The sequence below is a fragment of the Bactrocera tryoni genome, chromosome 1 (assembly GCF_016617805.1).
Source record: "Bactrocera tryoni isolate S06 chromosome 1, CSIRO_BtryS06_freeze2, whole genome shotgun sequence".
Classification (NCBI taxonomy): domain Eukaryota; kingdom Metazoa; phylum Arthropoda; class Insecta; order Diptera; family Tephritidae; genus Bactrocera; species Bactrocera tryoni.
In genome coordinates this window covers 82,135,597-82,152,145 of record NC_052499.1, presented here as the reverse complement: position 1 = coordinate 82,152,145, position 16,549 = coordinate 82,135,597, and the positions used below count along the sequence as shown (strand labels likewise).

Here is a 16,549-nt window from a genome sequence, read left to right as displayed (position 1 = left end):
AGTATATGGTATGTTCCCTTCGCTTGATTTGAGGCAGTCGTTCGTTCGATTCGCAAGCAATTCTCTAAGCTGATACTACTACTATTTGCAAAGCTTAAATATTTACTAATGTTTTCGGTCATTACTATTGAAGTTCATTCATTCAATTCAATGTGGCGAAGTATATAATAGTTCCCGATATTATATTAGCAGCGAGAGATCTAAAATGTAGAGAGATGAGAAAATACTCTTCAATTGACAAATAATGATAAAGAAAAACTAAGAAAATTCATATGTCTATATTAAACGAAATATAATGATGTCAAATACCTATTTCATCAACTTCAGTGCTTTAACGAACTTCAGCCGTTACACAGCCTCTAACTCCTCAGAGAATTACTTAACTGTGCTTCCTTAAATTTAAGTCTAAAATACAAAACGAATTACAAATAGCCCGTTGCAACTTGTTGGCAATTTGAAGCAGACTTTAAGCAAATTTAAACAGCTGAGACAACACGTTGTTTGCAATGCATAAACCTTTCGCCGGCTTGTTTCAATGAGCAGCACAACGCTTATGCATGCACAGCACTGTAGTGAAGATGTTAAGCACCAAAGCACACCAACACCACAAACCCTCTCTTGGCGGTGTAATCATTTAAATAATTAATTCACGTCGCCACAACAACAAAGGTGCGAATGCCCGCAATCTTGGTTGCCACTCGTTTCGTGTAATAAATTATTTCAACAAGACTGTACAAAGATATCAAACTATTTGCCGCTGTGCGTGTGTGTGTGTGAGTGTTTAGTGAGTTTAAGGACAGTAGCCTGTGTACACAACGCCTTACGCTCGTCAACCGAACAATTTGACTACTTAGGCAACAACAAACAACGCTGAAATTCACATCATAGACCATAAACTTAAATTACGCAAACTTACTTAAAATTAAGGCGACGAGTGCGGACGGCAGCCTGGCTAACGGTCCTCAGTCTTTAATACAACTTTGTAGGTGCGAGCAAAAGGTCGCTTGGAGTGTGTTCGTCGGCGGCAATTTACCAAAGCAATTCTGAATTAATGTATTCAAACGAAAGGATGCCACCAACTCCAACAACTGCTCGGTTGGTTATATAAGTATGTACCTATGTACAATGTATATACTTTGAAGCTGAGTGAAACGGAAATGTTGAGTGACTTTGTGGCAACTGTCCTAACAAATGGCTTTGAATTGTTATTAGCCAGCAGCAGCGGTGACAAGTGTGGAAATATAATTTGTACTAAATTTCGGTTGTTAACAACAACGCCGCGTCGCACCGTCATAACCGATGGCGATTTAATGAAATAATAAAATATAATGACCTTCTAAATTTCAGCTGCCGTCATCTCAACCTCAATCAGCGCTGTGTGAAATGTCATTTGTCGTGTAATTTGCTGAGTGGTACGAATACGCACTTTCCGATTGCCTTGTTTCCGATGTGCTCGTTGCGTCTTGACAGTGATAAGGCGTAGTGAAAATCAATTTTCATGTCTCATTAACTGCTGTAAGCCGCTGTTAGAAGGAGGTTACGAGGCTAAAAAAAAAAAAATAAAATTACTCTTCGATATGGTCTAATACTAATTTATTGATCAAAAGTACTTTAAAAGTGAAAAAAATGTGATGAAATCTGATGTTTTATGTAATCTCCGAACAGGGCAATACTACTTACAGCCGGGACACAAACTAAAATTGTGCTCTATAATTCTATTAATAATCCTGTCTTATTATACAGCGCAGAAACAGAAAAGATGTTGAGAAAGCACTGGGAACATTCCAGAGAACTGTTCAAACGCAAGATCTTTGAAGCCGTCCTCGTGAATGATGAATATCGAAGAAGCTGGAACTACGAACTGTATGAGAAACATGCACGATGATGAACCGAAAGGAAAAAGCGCTTGGAACATTCGAAAGAACTGTTCTTCGCAAGAGCTTTGGAGCCGTCTTCGTGAGTGATGAATATCGAAGAAACAGAAAGCATGAACTATATGAGCTCTACGAACGATAAAGATATTGCGCATAAAAATTCAAGGAGTGATTAGGCCATACCATTTGCAAGGAAGATGATGTTCCAGCGAAATGCTGCTCGACTCGAGACCCATGGATAAAAACGACAGCAAGAGCGCTCACGTATCCAATAAATGGAGCCAGTCCATAGCAGTCTGCCTGTATTTGAGATGTACAACTGGCCTTGCAAAGGACAGAGGCAACTGGCGAAGTATTGTGTTCTCTGTCCAGACCGACCGTCGGTTTCAGAGCCAAAGAAGAAGAAGAGTCTGAAGCAAAGAGTCGACTGCCGTTATCATTGATAAATAGTGAATTTTTTCACATTTCTTTCCAATTAAGTTTCCCTCAATCCTCTTGGTTGTCTCCGAACAATATTTTCGCCAAATTTGTCAAGACAACAAAGCCGAATTTTGGCAAATTTTGTATTCGACTATCATTTGTTAGCTCAGTGGCATTATATACCTCTTCTTCTTCTTTATTGGTTTTTGGATCCGGAGACAGCCAGGTGGCTTGATGAATTTTCTTATGCTGGAATCTAGTACCACAAATAACCATATTTCGGGCCTGGCGAAGTCGATCAGCCTCGATCCATTTGGGAATGTTTCGTCGTGGAGGCCCACCCCACCCTGGCGTTAAGGTCGCCAAGAACGATTTTGATATCGTGGCGGGGGCAGCTCCCATAGGTGCGCTCCAAGCGCTCATAAAAGACATTTTTAGTCACATCGTCCTTCTCTTCCGTCGGGGCGTGGGAGCAATTATATACTCACTTTATATTTATAATCTACTAATATTAAAGTCTATACGTTAGAGCAGCGAAGCTTATGTTTTCTGTAAGTTTTGGCGTCAAACTTGGTATTTGTAACATTTTTTTTTTACTTAACTCAACCAATTTAAAAACTCCAATCGCTCCCTTTTGTTATTGTGAGCTGCCAAAGAGGACTGACAACATTTCTTTGATGCCTGCAGCACCAACATAGAGTTTCCAATATTCTCAGCTGGTCCGTATGTAAACTCCACAGTGGTTTTTAGTTAACTTCAGCGATCACACAGTTCCAAAAACTTTGAAAGACTAAACCACTAATTTAAATTTTTTATTTATTCTGAATATTTATTCTCCTGTGCTACGGGTACTCTCCCCAAAATGTGTGACTGTCAAATAGGAAGTTCACAGCACCAGCGGCTTGTGAGTAGCCGGTGTTTTGGACGTTAGCTTCAATTTACAAAGCTTTCTGACGGGTTGTGCTTATTTGCTTCGCTTGCTGCCAGCTCTGTAGGACTCTATGACCACACGAATTCACATCGTGCTCACGCACCTGGAGCAACTGCCACACACACGTAGATAGTTGTTCGAATGTACAGTTTTCTATTTGACAATCGACACTTTTGCACAACTTTACAGGACTGAAGTACCACGATGAGCGTCCGCGGGTTGTGTGGGATCTTCTCTCTTCCTATGTCGCATGGTTGGGAATCACTATAATAGTAAATACTTAGTTGCCTATTTTCAAAGTTAAAGATATACAAGTATAGTATAAGCATTGAGGTGGTAGCCATTTCCACAATAAACCAAAAAGTTTCAATTTAATTTGGACTTGCCGCGATTTTCTCCAGATCGATTTTTCTCGCTCTACTGCTAAGGCAACGGTTCTGCACTTAACGCTAGGTGTCAGCCAATACTTCAGAAGTGACACATAAGTTTTGTACATTTTAAAAAAGTTTTTCTTGCGCTCACTTTGTTACACATCAACTTCGCTAACTTATTTTCATTATAGCAGAAAAATTTCGCTCGCGCCCAAAAACTTGTACCAAACAAGTGACATTTCAAGAAACGAATAGAATAGCAACAATATACAATTTCGTAGAAATGATGGAGAGAAATAGTGTGCTTTACTGCGAAGACTGTAGGAAAAGTGATGCTTTTGAGAGAAAAGAAGGCATGATAGGATTGGGAGATTATAACTTCAAAACTGAATTTAAGAGGGAGATTCGTTGAAAGTTGTTGTAATTAAAAAGAAATGATAGCAAGATGGTCATCACAGTAAAGAAAAATATTTTCGATCTGGTTTCACTACTATTTATTTCGTGCGAGATTCTCACTCAACTGTAGTATATACACTTAGGTATGTATATACAAAATGAAATTGCTGTGGGGTTCTTAATACAAACAGCGTAAATAAACATTTTGAGTAAAGTGAAAAAAGAAAGGAAACGGAAACAGTTGCAAAAGACAGAGACTAGATGCTAGTGAAGCTTGTTTGTTTGCTTACCAAATTTAGTAACACACAGGTATAACTATATATATATTGGATAGTCGCAGAGGCTTTTCATATTTTGTGAATAGATGTCGTTGATCAGGACCGTCCGATAAGCAGCTATGACATCGCTAAGGAACTTAACATTCATTATCAAACGGTTTTGAACCATTTAAAAATGGCTGGCTACAAAAAGCAGCTCGATGTTTGGGTACCACACGAATTGTCTGTGAAAAATTTAATGGACCAAATTAACACCTGCAATTCTTTGCTGAAACGAAATGAAATCGAACCGTTTCTGAAGCGAATGGTAACAGGAGACGAAAAGTGGATCTAATACGACAATAATGTGTAAAAATGATCATGGTCCAGGCGTGGTGAAGCTCAACAAATGTTCCAAAAGTCAGGACTGCCGCCTCGAAAGGTTAGGCTGAGTGTTTGATGGGATTGGAAAGGAATTATCATCCACTATGAGCTACTCCAGCCTGATCGAACGATTGATCTTATTGTCAACAACTGATGGGATTGAAGAGGGCAATCGAAAAAAAACGGGCAGAACTGATCAACAGAAAGGGCCTCGTCTTCCATCAGGACAACGCTAGACCGACAAAAACTGCGAGAGTTTGGCTGGGAACTTTTGATGCATCCACCATATAGCCCTGACCTTGCACCATGGGAATACCATGTTCGGTCAATGCAGAACTTCCTTAATAGAGTAAAGTTGGCTGCAAGAGAAGGCTGTGAAAACTACTTGTTGCAGTTTTTCGCCGAGCAACCAGAAAAGTGTTACATTGATGGAATAATGTCTCTAGAGGAAAGATGGCAAAAAGTGGTCAACCAAAATAGTACATACTTGGTTCATTAAACTTCATTATAAATATAAAACAAAAATAAGTTGAAGTTTGATTAGAAATACGAAAAGACTTTTTGGACTAACCAATATATACCACATATGTATAGAATAATACAACAAATTGTTTCGAAGTATGGTTGAATAAAGATATTACGTTGAAAATGCATCAAAAATTTAAGTTTAAATATGAAATCAAAGCGAATAATTTCAAGTGTCTTATACTTTAAGAGAATTTAAACGACTTAGAATGATTAAATTTTCTATTATATTCTATAATTTTGAATGTGGTATTTATTGATCAAACTGAGAGCCAGGATAACCCCTCCAAATCGCTGAAACAGTATTCAGATCCATTAAGAAAATTTTTTATTGAGAAGGCAGTGGGAGGAAAAGCTTATTCCAAGTTCCGTCCATTCGGCTACTTCGAACAAAATATCTAATTTTAATAACAGTACAACACGTCAAGAGTTCGCTGGTGCAGGATTGCAGCTGGATTATATGAGCATATGAGCTCGCTGATCATTCTCTGGTTTTCGAAACCAAAATAGCACATCTAGAAGATCTGTTATGAATAAATTTTGCACATAATGAAAATTGTAGTTTATTGGGTATAATATAATAGTGCGTTAATATAGTTATAGGTAGGTAGGTAGGTAGGTAGGTGTTGCTCCTCCCATCCAAAACTAATATCAAGTATTTAAGGAAATTCGATCAATCCTTGGCATACATATAACATTGACCCAAAAGTAGCCTAATTGTTTCCTGCAAATCCTCATATTTAAACCAATATACACGCCTTCAGCCACAACACCTGCCACTGATTATTTACATACCCACACACATACATATGTATGTACACCTTTACCACTACAGGCGCAGTAATGCATAAGCGATTGCTAAAGCACTTGCAAGAAGCATGCGGGCGGTTGAAAGCTCACAGTTGCATGCATTGTGGGCGTAAAAGCAATTTTAATAATTTATTTTCTCTGCAGGTTGCTCATTAACACATGCTCAACTTACTCAGCCACCTGGGTGCGTGGGTATGTTTGCTGTGGAACACACATTGCTTCTTATATGCGCAATAAGAGTTGGAAATGTTTATTGTATGATGCAACTTGCAGAGATGTGTTATTCCTTATTAAAACTCAGGCCTCATTTTATATATGGTATGTTGGTGAATAACATTGTTATTTACATTACAGCATAATGTTAAGTTATTGCTGCAGAAAAATGAAGTTCTCTTACATTTCTTAAATTCAATATGCTTATAGTTAGTTGCCTTCGACTCGGCAAAAGTTAAAGAGTGACGTCTCGAACAAACATCCACGAACGATTTTTGCAGTGATAATGAAAATAACAAGGACCGGGTTCTAAATTGGAAGAGGCAAAGCATTTCAGCCGTTCTTTGCCGGTTTTTAACCCGGTTTTGCAACATATGACCGAGTGTTGCCTTGATGAAAAATTATTATTTCGTGCTTAATCGACACTTCTTGACATTTTCCGGCAATTGGGCGCTTTACCAATTTCCTTGTCTGATAATGTATTCGGCTGCTTTCAAATGTTTTGAAATGGCTGCTTGAATGACTCTCAAAAATTCTGTCAGTTCATCTCGTGTTTGTCAATAAGCTTCGTCCAGTTTCTCATCTTCAAACTTTTATGGCCGCCCAGCACGTTCTTCATCTTCTAAGCCATAGTCACCACTTTTAAGTCGTTCAACCCATTTCAGTCACGTTCGTTTTGTTAGAGAGCATGTTCACAATAAACTTCCACTAAAATACGATGACTTTTGGGTGAGATTTTCTCCGTATTAAAGTAATGAAAGAGGACTCCCGCAAAAACATTTTTCCAGGCACAAACTTAGACATATTTGAGTGAAAAAATTGATTTTTACGCGCCAAATAAATGACATATGTATTCCAGCTCATATTCGGAATATTAGTACATTCAAAAAATAATCAAGTTACGCCATCTCTTTGCAAAAGGCATGAATATAGTTGCAGGCTACATAATTCATGTTCGGTTCAACGAATTAAGAGGCAGCAGCTCAACTGGCTAGGTCATGTCAGCACCCGCCGGGGATGCAGAGGAAGAGGAAGACCTCCAGTTCGTTGGAAAGACCTGACTACACTTGGTAAACTCGGCAATAACTGTGTAAGCGCCGTCTACGCAAATTAGGATGAAGAAGAATTAATAAAATTTGCAAGAATATTGTTGAATTTAAGTAATTTTTGTTGTTGACGAAATCGACTTTTCATATAATAAGAAAAAACCAAATATCTAATTTCATGTATATGTAGTATAAACGCCACCTATTGAAGTCATTTCATATTTAACAACTCTACTTTCTTCGCACTTTCACGACTGTGCTCATATACAAAGAGCTCTGCAAGTAATTAGAGGCGACTAGAATGATGTCAGCGAAAAAAGGAAACGGAAATAATTCGAAACATTTACAAAAGTTTCATGCTTTCAACGCTGTCATCAACACCAGCGCACACATACATACACACATAAGTACAAAGATACTCAGCTGGCAACAAACAGGAGTCTTAGGTGTGGACCTTAATTTGAAGCACCTTAAGGCAAATAATAGCACTCATATATCCAAATACAAATGCACTTACGCGCACATGTGTATATATATTTACATACACACACGTAGGGAGAGAGAGATATGAACAGAACGGCGGCACAAAGCTTTTAAAAGTAAATTAGGAAGCCAGCAAAGGCAGATGCCGTTGCTAGCTCTAGGTGGCAGCACACACCGATACTTGAAAGGATGCGTAATGAAAATGTAGGTCCAAGCGTGTAAGCACTTTACGAGTCTATATACCCAAACGCTTTAAATGCTTGATATGTTTTCTCCATTTTCGGCGCCTTAGCTCGCCTCTCGCCACTCCCCATTCTCAGCTACCTACGCAATGCACTTATCTCCGCATTTATGTCGTTGTAAGTGAAATGTAAGCACTCCACTCAACACCGTCGTAAATTCTTTTTCATGCCACATAATCAACGTTTATGTCGCCTTCTACACACCCACACAACCACATATCCATACACACACATTAATGCTTATATAATATAGAAAGACATAAGTGGAACTAGAACGGAATCGGACGTAATCCAAACTCGTGCTGCATCCATAAGACGCCTACATCTTTTCTGCACCTACATACATACATTATAAGCACATAGAAATCACTAACGACAGATTTATGTGCGTGTGTGTGGGTGAGTGTGTGAAATTTTGTTGACTAAAAGGAATCGCGAGCGCATAAAACTACTCGTAACACAACACTTGCCACCTGCATAAAAGTCATCAGCAACTACAGATATTTCAGCTGTTTGTAGATACTAGACTTGGCCGACAGCTTTTATTTATAAGCAGACTTTAGCCTGTTGAGCACATTAACAAGAAATTATTACCTTTAAGGTAAGATGTACTAAGCAGGTTTTAAGATACGCCCAAGCGTCGTTAGTACATCACAGAACACATGCGCAATCACACAGGCACACATACTCTGCCTGATTATATTAAAAATAGGCTTAAGGCGTCTTAAGTAAATGAAAATATTTAACTTTGTATATGGTAATCTCATGCTGAAAGGGGAGCATCTGCAGTTAATTTATACACAAATATTAAAGGAAAATTTGACTTTTGTATTATGCTTAATTAAATATTTTATTGTATTGGGAATACATTAGAATATTAATACTGGACATTTCGTAATAAATAACATACATATGTAAATCAATAGTAAGCAATAATTTATCTTAAGTCATATTGTCCATATATTAAATTGTGTTCACTTGCAATTCAGAAGAATGTGCTTTTTATGCTTTTGTTTTGAAGATGTATTTATTTTATATAAAAAGAGTTTAGAGTATTTTAATACTCGGCAACTCAATTTGAAAATTTTGAGTAAATACTAGTAGTGATAGAAGTAAAAAAAGACTTTGACCAAATGTCGACTCTCCAAAAAAATAGTCTTTTTTGTGAAAACTTGAGACCTTTAGAGTGGCTTAAAAGATCAGAGTTATTATCAAACTAGTAAGAAAGGGCTAAATTCGGGTGCAATCCAACAATTTATACTCTTGCAACTTGCAGGATGTAAAGCCAGGGAAATACCTTACGATGTAGAACATCAACCAGAGGATCGGAATCTAAGAAATTTTATATATACATATACTCTATATAACTCATACACAAACCGACAAGTTCGGCATAAGACTTGTTAGAAAAACGAAAATCATTATAAGGGAGTTGGTTAGTATCGACCCGATATTCAACTATTATCATTAAGGTACCTCACATACAATCACCAATCAGATGGAGCAAAGTCAACCAGATGCTCGAAAATCCTGATATTTGTTATATAGGGGCTAGGCCAAGCTTTCGCTCATTTATATTGTTGCAAAGGTCCACCGAAAACTCCTTTTGTTAATTTCACTGAGATAACTCAAATTTTGGTGAATATATCCATCATAAAGTCACCTGGAAAACCGAAACCAGTGCCTAGGGGCTTCAACGGTTTTGACTGGATTTGGGCAATTTTTGGTCATAAGGTGGGATACTTTGAAGTTGTAATTTTTGCAAATTTTCATCCCGTTATATTAATTACATATTTATACACTGGAAAGTAAAAGAATGAAATGGAATCTAAAACTTTGTTATATGGGAAATAGGCGTAGTTGTTACCCGATTCACATTTTAGTACTATGATATGGGAATATGAGAAGAATGCCACGTACTAAATTGAGTCGAAATCGGTCTACCGGGTCCCGAGATATGTGATTTCATCAAAAAGTCCAATTTTTCGCCAGGCTGCATTAATGCCATGTCGTCGCGTATTTAGCTATTGATTTATCGCAATTTTAGTAGTTTTTAACCTTACCTTTATATAGAGAGTGAGCGGGTTTTCAACCGATCTCATCCATTTTCACACTTTCGGTAGGAGTTCTTATATAATATTATGTGAGTTGAGTAAATTTTGTTGTTGTATCTTTAATGGCTTAGAAGATATGTACAATAAATTTATTGGAGGGCGGGGTCACGCCCACCTTTTCACAAATTTTTGTCTATAGGTGCATCTTGCGATTCCCTGTGCCTAATAACAATTTTATATCTGAATTCAGTGCTTAGATAAGGCCCTTTATAGTTTTTCGGTTAATGGCACTGGTTGCCCCCATCTACCAAGTTTCATCTAAATAAAAAAATAAAAAAAAGTTTTCAAACCAGTTTTCAAACATGTTTTATGCTGTCTAAGTATCATCGATATAATACATTTCTACTCCACTCTCCACATTTTCAATCTCTCAAGTTAGAAAAATTCTCGAATAAATAATTATAAATTCTCAAATAATAAAGAATATCCACAACACAGCTGTGGCTAAAAATTCGTATAACCGAAGAGAGGAAGAAAGGAGAGTAACTACTCTCCATAAGGTAAAACGATTTAAACAGTTATTCTTTGTTGTCATAGAAATATAATTATCTACAAGTAAAACCCAACTTGCGTCAATATTCAAATAGAATTTTCGTGGAGCAAAATTTTGGTTCAGGTTTTGAAAATATAGTATATATTGAAAAAGCATAAATAAAAAAGCTAACTTTATATATAGCGCACCCGATATACATTTTAATAGCATAAATGGGTATAAAAAGATTTATATTTTGATTTTGATAGATCAGGTGGAATAGCAGACGACAGTTCGCTTTGCAGCTATATACTATAATGGCACGATATCGGCGGTTCCGACAAGTGAGGAGCTTCTTCTTCTTCTTAATTGGCGTAGACACGGCTTACGCGATTATAGCCGAGTTAACAACAGCGCGCCAGTTAACAACAGCCTGGTGCTTCTCCACTTGGTCCTTCCAACGGAGTGGAGGTCTTCCTCTTCCTCTGCTTCCCGCGGCGGGTACTGCGTCGAATACTTTCAGAGCTGGAGTGTTTTCGTCCATCCGGACAACATGACCTAGCCAGCGTAGCCGCTGTCATTTAATTCGCTGAACTATGTCAATGTCGTCGTATATAATATATATATTTTTTTCAAGGGCTTCTTACCAGAAATGTTGGATAATAGAGTCATGTGTAGAAGTTCACGCAAGTGAGGAAAGTTCTCTGATCGCCATTCACTTGGGAGTGGCCAGAAACGATTCTTTTACACATGGCTCAAGCAGCTCACAACTTCCGGTCTTTGACCAAGTATCCTCTGGGTAGCCTAAGAACATCCGTTCGAAGGCGAGCTAAAGTGAGAAGGCGAAACATCCCCCATATAGGTTTGTGCTCTGGGTTTGGGAACCGCCACGTAAAAGACACCCCCAATGAAAAGGAAATGAGGAGCTTACTAGGGAGAAAAGAAGGTATGCAAAATTTAATTTCAAATCTTCTGGGTGTTTCAAATTTCTTGGCAAACTCAATACACCCTGTTCAGGGTAAAGCAATTTTTAGCAGTTTTTTTAAGTTTCTCAATTTAATCTTCTCACTCTTTATTTAAAGAGTTATTCGAGATGGTTCTGAAAAATTAATATTTGAGACGAAAAGAAGCTGCATTCAATTATTTCCTATAGCTTCGCAAACTTTGCAATTCATTGTTTCAAGGGGCAATTTGTTAACTTAAAAGAAATTCTCATTTGAAATATTTTTTTTTTAAATAAGAGATCATAAAACCGGTCCAAAATTAGACTGCAGCTTTTCCATCATACCCATCTGGCGTCACTATACAAACTTATTTTTTTATTTCCTTTAAATCACTTAAATTACGCTGCTTTGAGCAATCAATGATGTAAACATAAGTATCAATGTTTAAGAAACAAAACAGGCTCCACTCCCTAAAAACCATTTATTTCGTTTGCAAGTTGGCTTAAAAAAACTATGTAACTATTTCGTGGCTTATGCGAGCAAATGACTTATTACCCAGCTTAACAGTGCTTTGCCAATTTACAGAATTCTTCTAAAGAGTCGAGGACAAGTCTCCCGGCAAATGATGTCCTTCGTAACAAGGCCACAGAGCATAAAGCGGCAACATGTTTAACAATTACTACAAACTGTAGGATTTAGCAACACACTCGCTAGCCAAGTACATATTATCCACACGCATCCCTATTAAGCTCAGTGGTTGGCATATAAACTATGCAAAGTCTGGGAAGAGGGAGAGAGAAGGAGCGCGGGGCTTCTGAATTAATCTTCCACACGGCTTTCAGGACGAATGTTTGTAGGATGCGCTAATGGATTTATTTTAATTTGTAGCCGACAACGATGACACATATGCGTTTAAACTAGAGATGTGTCGTTACATTTACTAGGCGGAGGCATTAGAGGAATTCGTTCAACAACTGCGCCTAACTGCCACTGTCACTACTCGTATCATCGCAGGGCATTGCGCAAGGTTAGGAGAGGCCCATAAATAACGTGCGTAATACGATACAAGTTTATCTTTTTTTGATGTTGTGTAGAAAATCACTTTGGTGTTTTGGTATATTTGGATGTATTTATGATTAGTACCAGACCAAGTTAACAATGATTGCTTAAAAATATAGAACGAAAATGCACCGTTAGACGGTATTTAGTTGCGGAAACGGCGGAGACTTGGTGGCAGATACGCTGCCGAAGGCACTGCATTAGCTGGTAGATATTGGGAGCCAGGTGCTACTGGTGCTGGTGCAGCTGTTGCCGGCGCTTGCGAAGCAAAGTTCAGTACTTGCGCAGAACCCCCGTTGGAGTGATGTGATGAGCCAGGTAGACTTTCATACTGTTGCTGGATAGCTTGTTGGGCTTTTTCGGCATCTTGTGGTGTACGATACTTCACGAAGTGTACTTCTGGTTTGGAGCTGGATTGTGTTCCGATATTTTGTAATTTTTGCGCCAAGCTGCCAATGTCAGCCTGTTTGGTGAGCACATAGATGGCAGTTTTCTCCTCAGTCGTTTGTTTTGCCAGGTTAACAGCAGCATTTTCGAGAGCCTTATTTTCTGGCGCTCTGATGAAGATAACACGCAGATTTTTCTTCAATGAATTGGCAATGTTTCCGATATCGGCAGCATCGTTAGTTTCTTCTTGTGGCGCCGTATAAGTGTAGAACTCTTTCTCATATTCTATCTGGACTGGGGCAGGGGCAACTGGAGCTGAAGCAACTGGAGCCGGAGCAACTGGAGCAAGAGTATTTGGAGCAGGTCCAACTGGAGCAGGAGCAACCGGAGCGTGAGCAAGAGGAGCAACGGGAGCAGGAACAACTGATGCAGAAGCGATTGGAGCAGAAGCAATTGGGAGAGGCGCAACGGGAGCAGAAACAACTGGTACAGGAGCAATTGGAGCTGGAGCAACTGGTGCATGAGCCACTGGAGCTAATTTCTCCGGCGATAAAGGCGATACACCATGATGAGCTGCAATACTAAGGGCGCCTGGTGTAAAGGACAGGCCCTCTGAAGAATGCGGCACTGGTTGGTAGTTGTAGCCTAGTTTATCGGCAAAAGTTGTGGCCAGCAAACAAAGGACCTGAAAATTAAATAACATTTCTTCAATATGTATAAGGATCATAAATAGTATTTAAATATAAATGTAAGTTCATATAATAGATATGAGAGAATGTTAACAAAGTTTTATTTCTATTTTAGCTTTAAATGCTTTCTTAATTTGAAAGTTCATGATGGTTCTTATCACATATGGATCACAGAACAGATTTGAGATCAAAGTCAGCTTTTTCCGGAAAGTAAGAGGACTGATTTTTTTCTGCCGCGACTATATTTCGGAGCGTACGCGCATCGACTGGATTCGGTAGAGAATGTTCCTACTAACGAACGAGCGGCTGGTTAGATATCTCCGAACACCTGGAGAGTCAGGAGAAACCTTTTTACGCGACGTGTTTCTGTGAGTAAGAAGGGAAGAATAAGCAAATCCGAAGAGAAAACGATGCTGACCGAGGTGGAGTTTGCTCCCTTGCGCAACTTCGTTCTGGATACTGTAGCAGGTTAAACTCCTACTTATCCAGAATAGACCCTGACATACTCGATGTATGTCCTGCATGCAACGAGTCTCCGCATGACACTGACCACCTCTTTGCATGCCCCACAAACCCTACCCATCTAACACCCTCCTCCCTTTGGTCCGACCCCGTCGAAACAGCACGTTTCTTGGGCCTACCGTTAGATGACCTCGACGACAACTCAAATGATATTTACCATCCCAACGGGGATTGAATCTCCGTTAAAACAACAACAACAGAAAACGATGCTCATTGTCTTTTTTAACATCAAAGGCATCGTCCACCATGAATTTGTTCCTCCTGGACAAACCGTCTACGCCAAATTTTATGTGGAAGTCCTCAAGAGACTCAAAGGAAGGGTAAAACAGGGTCCGACAAGACATCGCAACCCATTGGAAGTTACACCACGACAACACACCGCCTTTCTTCTGAACAGCTACCTATCCAAGGCCGGCATCGCAACGCTTCCACAGCCGCCCTTCAGCCGAGATGATTTCTATGCAGCGTAGGTGTGAATATCACTTTCGTTTCATCCGATCATCGGTATATCACTCGACTATGAAGCCTATATTAAATTTGGATTCAAGCACTTTGGCAGTTTTTTGGAACTCGCAGCATACATTTAGGGTTCCTTCCAGAAGAGTACTGCAAACCGCCACCTCATCGAACTTAAAATCTATTTACAAGTAAAAAGTATAGAAAGTTGCATTCAAGCTATCCTTATGAAGACCGTGAATAGTTATAACTTCACTATTTTTATACGAAAAAGTTAATATCTTGCAAGTTGAAAAAACAGTCTTTAACTTCTAAAATGACAATTCTTTCGAGTTTTCGCAAGTGTTTTCAAACGCCTTCAATAATTTTGTAAATATCCTCTAACACTCACAATGAAGCTTCTCATGTTTGTTATACTTTTTTCGGCTTTTCGCGTGTTACGTTCGTCACTAGTTGTTGACACTTGAGTCCACAAAGGAAATCTGTTGGTGCCACAGCGACTGCAGAGCTTTTATATACATAAATGCGGAGCTTGCCTTCGAACTCTCAAAGACACATGTGACATATAACTAGTCTGTAATCAACTTGCGCAATCCCAACCTTACAACAACAACAACAACAACAACCATTATTTGAACTCCTAAATATGTAAGTATGTAAGCTTGTAGCGCGTACAAGCGACCACCTGTCTGCCGCTACCCAATTTCAAGTTCAATCAAGTTCAAAAATAAAAACATCGTCTAATTGAATTAGTCAATATGCACGAAGAAGAAATATGTGGCAGCTCTAAACCCATATCATCTGGTTGTACAACCGCACAAGCCATGTAAGTAAGTCCAGAGAAGGGAAACAAGTTCAAATTTAAATGTAAACCCTTATCGGATGAAGCCGTCAACAGATACCTGAGACCGTGTTTACGAGTAATACACATATATATGTATGTGTGTGTTGGTGTATGAGCACATCTTTCCACATATGGGTGTGAGCTTGTCGCTGCATAGGCGGTTGGGCAAAGCCAATAAAGCGTGTGACCCTATGGAAAGTGCGTGCATTTGCTTGTTATCAGCGCTGACATGTTGTCCCACATTAATTTCACCATTTAATATTTTGTTTTTGTTTTTCAAATTTTGATTTCGCTTAAATTAGCTGCAATTTACTGCACTAATTTAAATTAGCATACGAAAACTAACCACCTCTGCACCAAGACACCGTAACCTGTATCGCCTACGAGCAAGCAGCACTCAGCATAAAGTTTTTCTTAGTTTTTGGTGTTTTCTTGTTGTTGCTGTTGTCGATATTTGCCTCAATGCTGTCGATTTGTTATCGGCATTATTTTCCATGCATTGGCTCTGCTGTTTCATTCAATGAATGCCCTTCAGCCAGCTCGCCGTTTATGCGTGTGATTTTATTTTAATGCATTTTGAGGTTATAAATATGCATTAGTTTGTGCTGAGCTACAGCCGCTGCTCACTTGGCTTATTTCCATACCGCAGACATAAAAGGCTTGCGGCAGCGCAAAAGCAATGTATTCATAAACACCCTGTAGGGAGTGTGGATGGTGAAGCGATGCATCAACATTTATGCATATTAATGGAGTGATGACACTAACTATTTCGGTATATGCATAAATAAATACTTTAAATAAAAATATTTCGATAATGTTTATTTTCTGGTTTTCTGTTGCCTTAAGGGAGGTGTACTAGAGAGTGTAATTTTTTGTGTAAATTTTTTTTGTCTAAAATGAATGAAAAATATCTTTAGTAAAGCTATTAAGCAAAACCATAAAGCCATAGACAGAAGCACGAAGCAATCTCTAGCTGACAGGCTCGGAATATAATAAATATGTCAGCTAAGTTCATGGAGCTTCTGGCTAGTCCTATTGATGTGGATAGCCTCGCTGGCAGAACACAATTTCAATTCCAATTGGCGCAAGCTGGCCGCTTCTGAGCGATTG

At 38.8% G+C, this 16,549-nt stretch overlaps 1 protein-coding gene across 1 annotated transcript; it reads right to left on the bottom strand.

Moving 5' to 3' along the window:
• Window positions 1–1,505: 1,505 nt before the first annotated feature.
• On the bottom strand, window positions 1,506–15,001 carry LOC120780363. The gene is made up of 4 exons (XM_040112656.1): window positions 14,987–15,001; window positions 13,511–13,613; window positions 12,674–13,297; window positions 1,506–1,545 (listed from the first exon to the last, which is right to left on the bottom strand). Exons 1-3 carry the CDS (start codon window positions 14,999–15,001, stop codon window positions 12,687–12,689), a joined length of 729 nt encoding a protein of 242 aa, XP_039968590.1. The 3' UTR covers window positions 1,506–1,545; window positions 12,674–12,686.
• Window positions 15,002–16,549: the final 1,548 nt, after the last annotated feature.

What these genes read in the sequence shown, in the direction of transcription:
- LOC120780363 (XM_040112656.1), bottom strand. An exon ending in CTTTACACCAGGCGCCCTTA is followed by an intron (nt 13,298 to 13,510) that starts GTATTGCAGCTC and finishes CTCCTGCTCCAG; the next exon opens with TTGGACCTGCTCCAAATACT.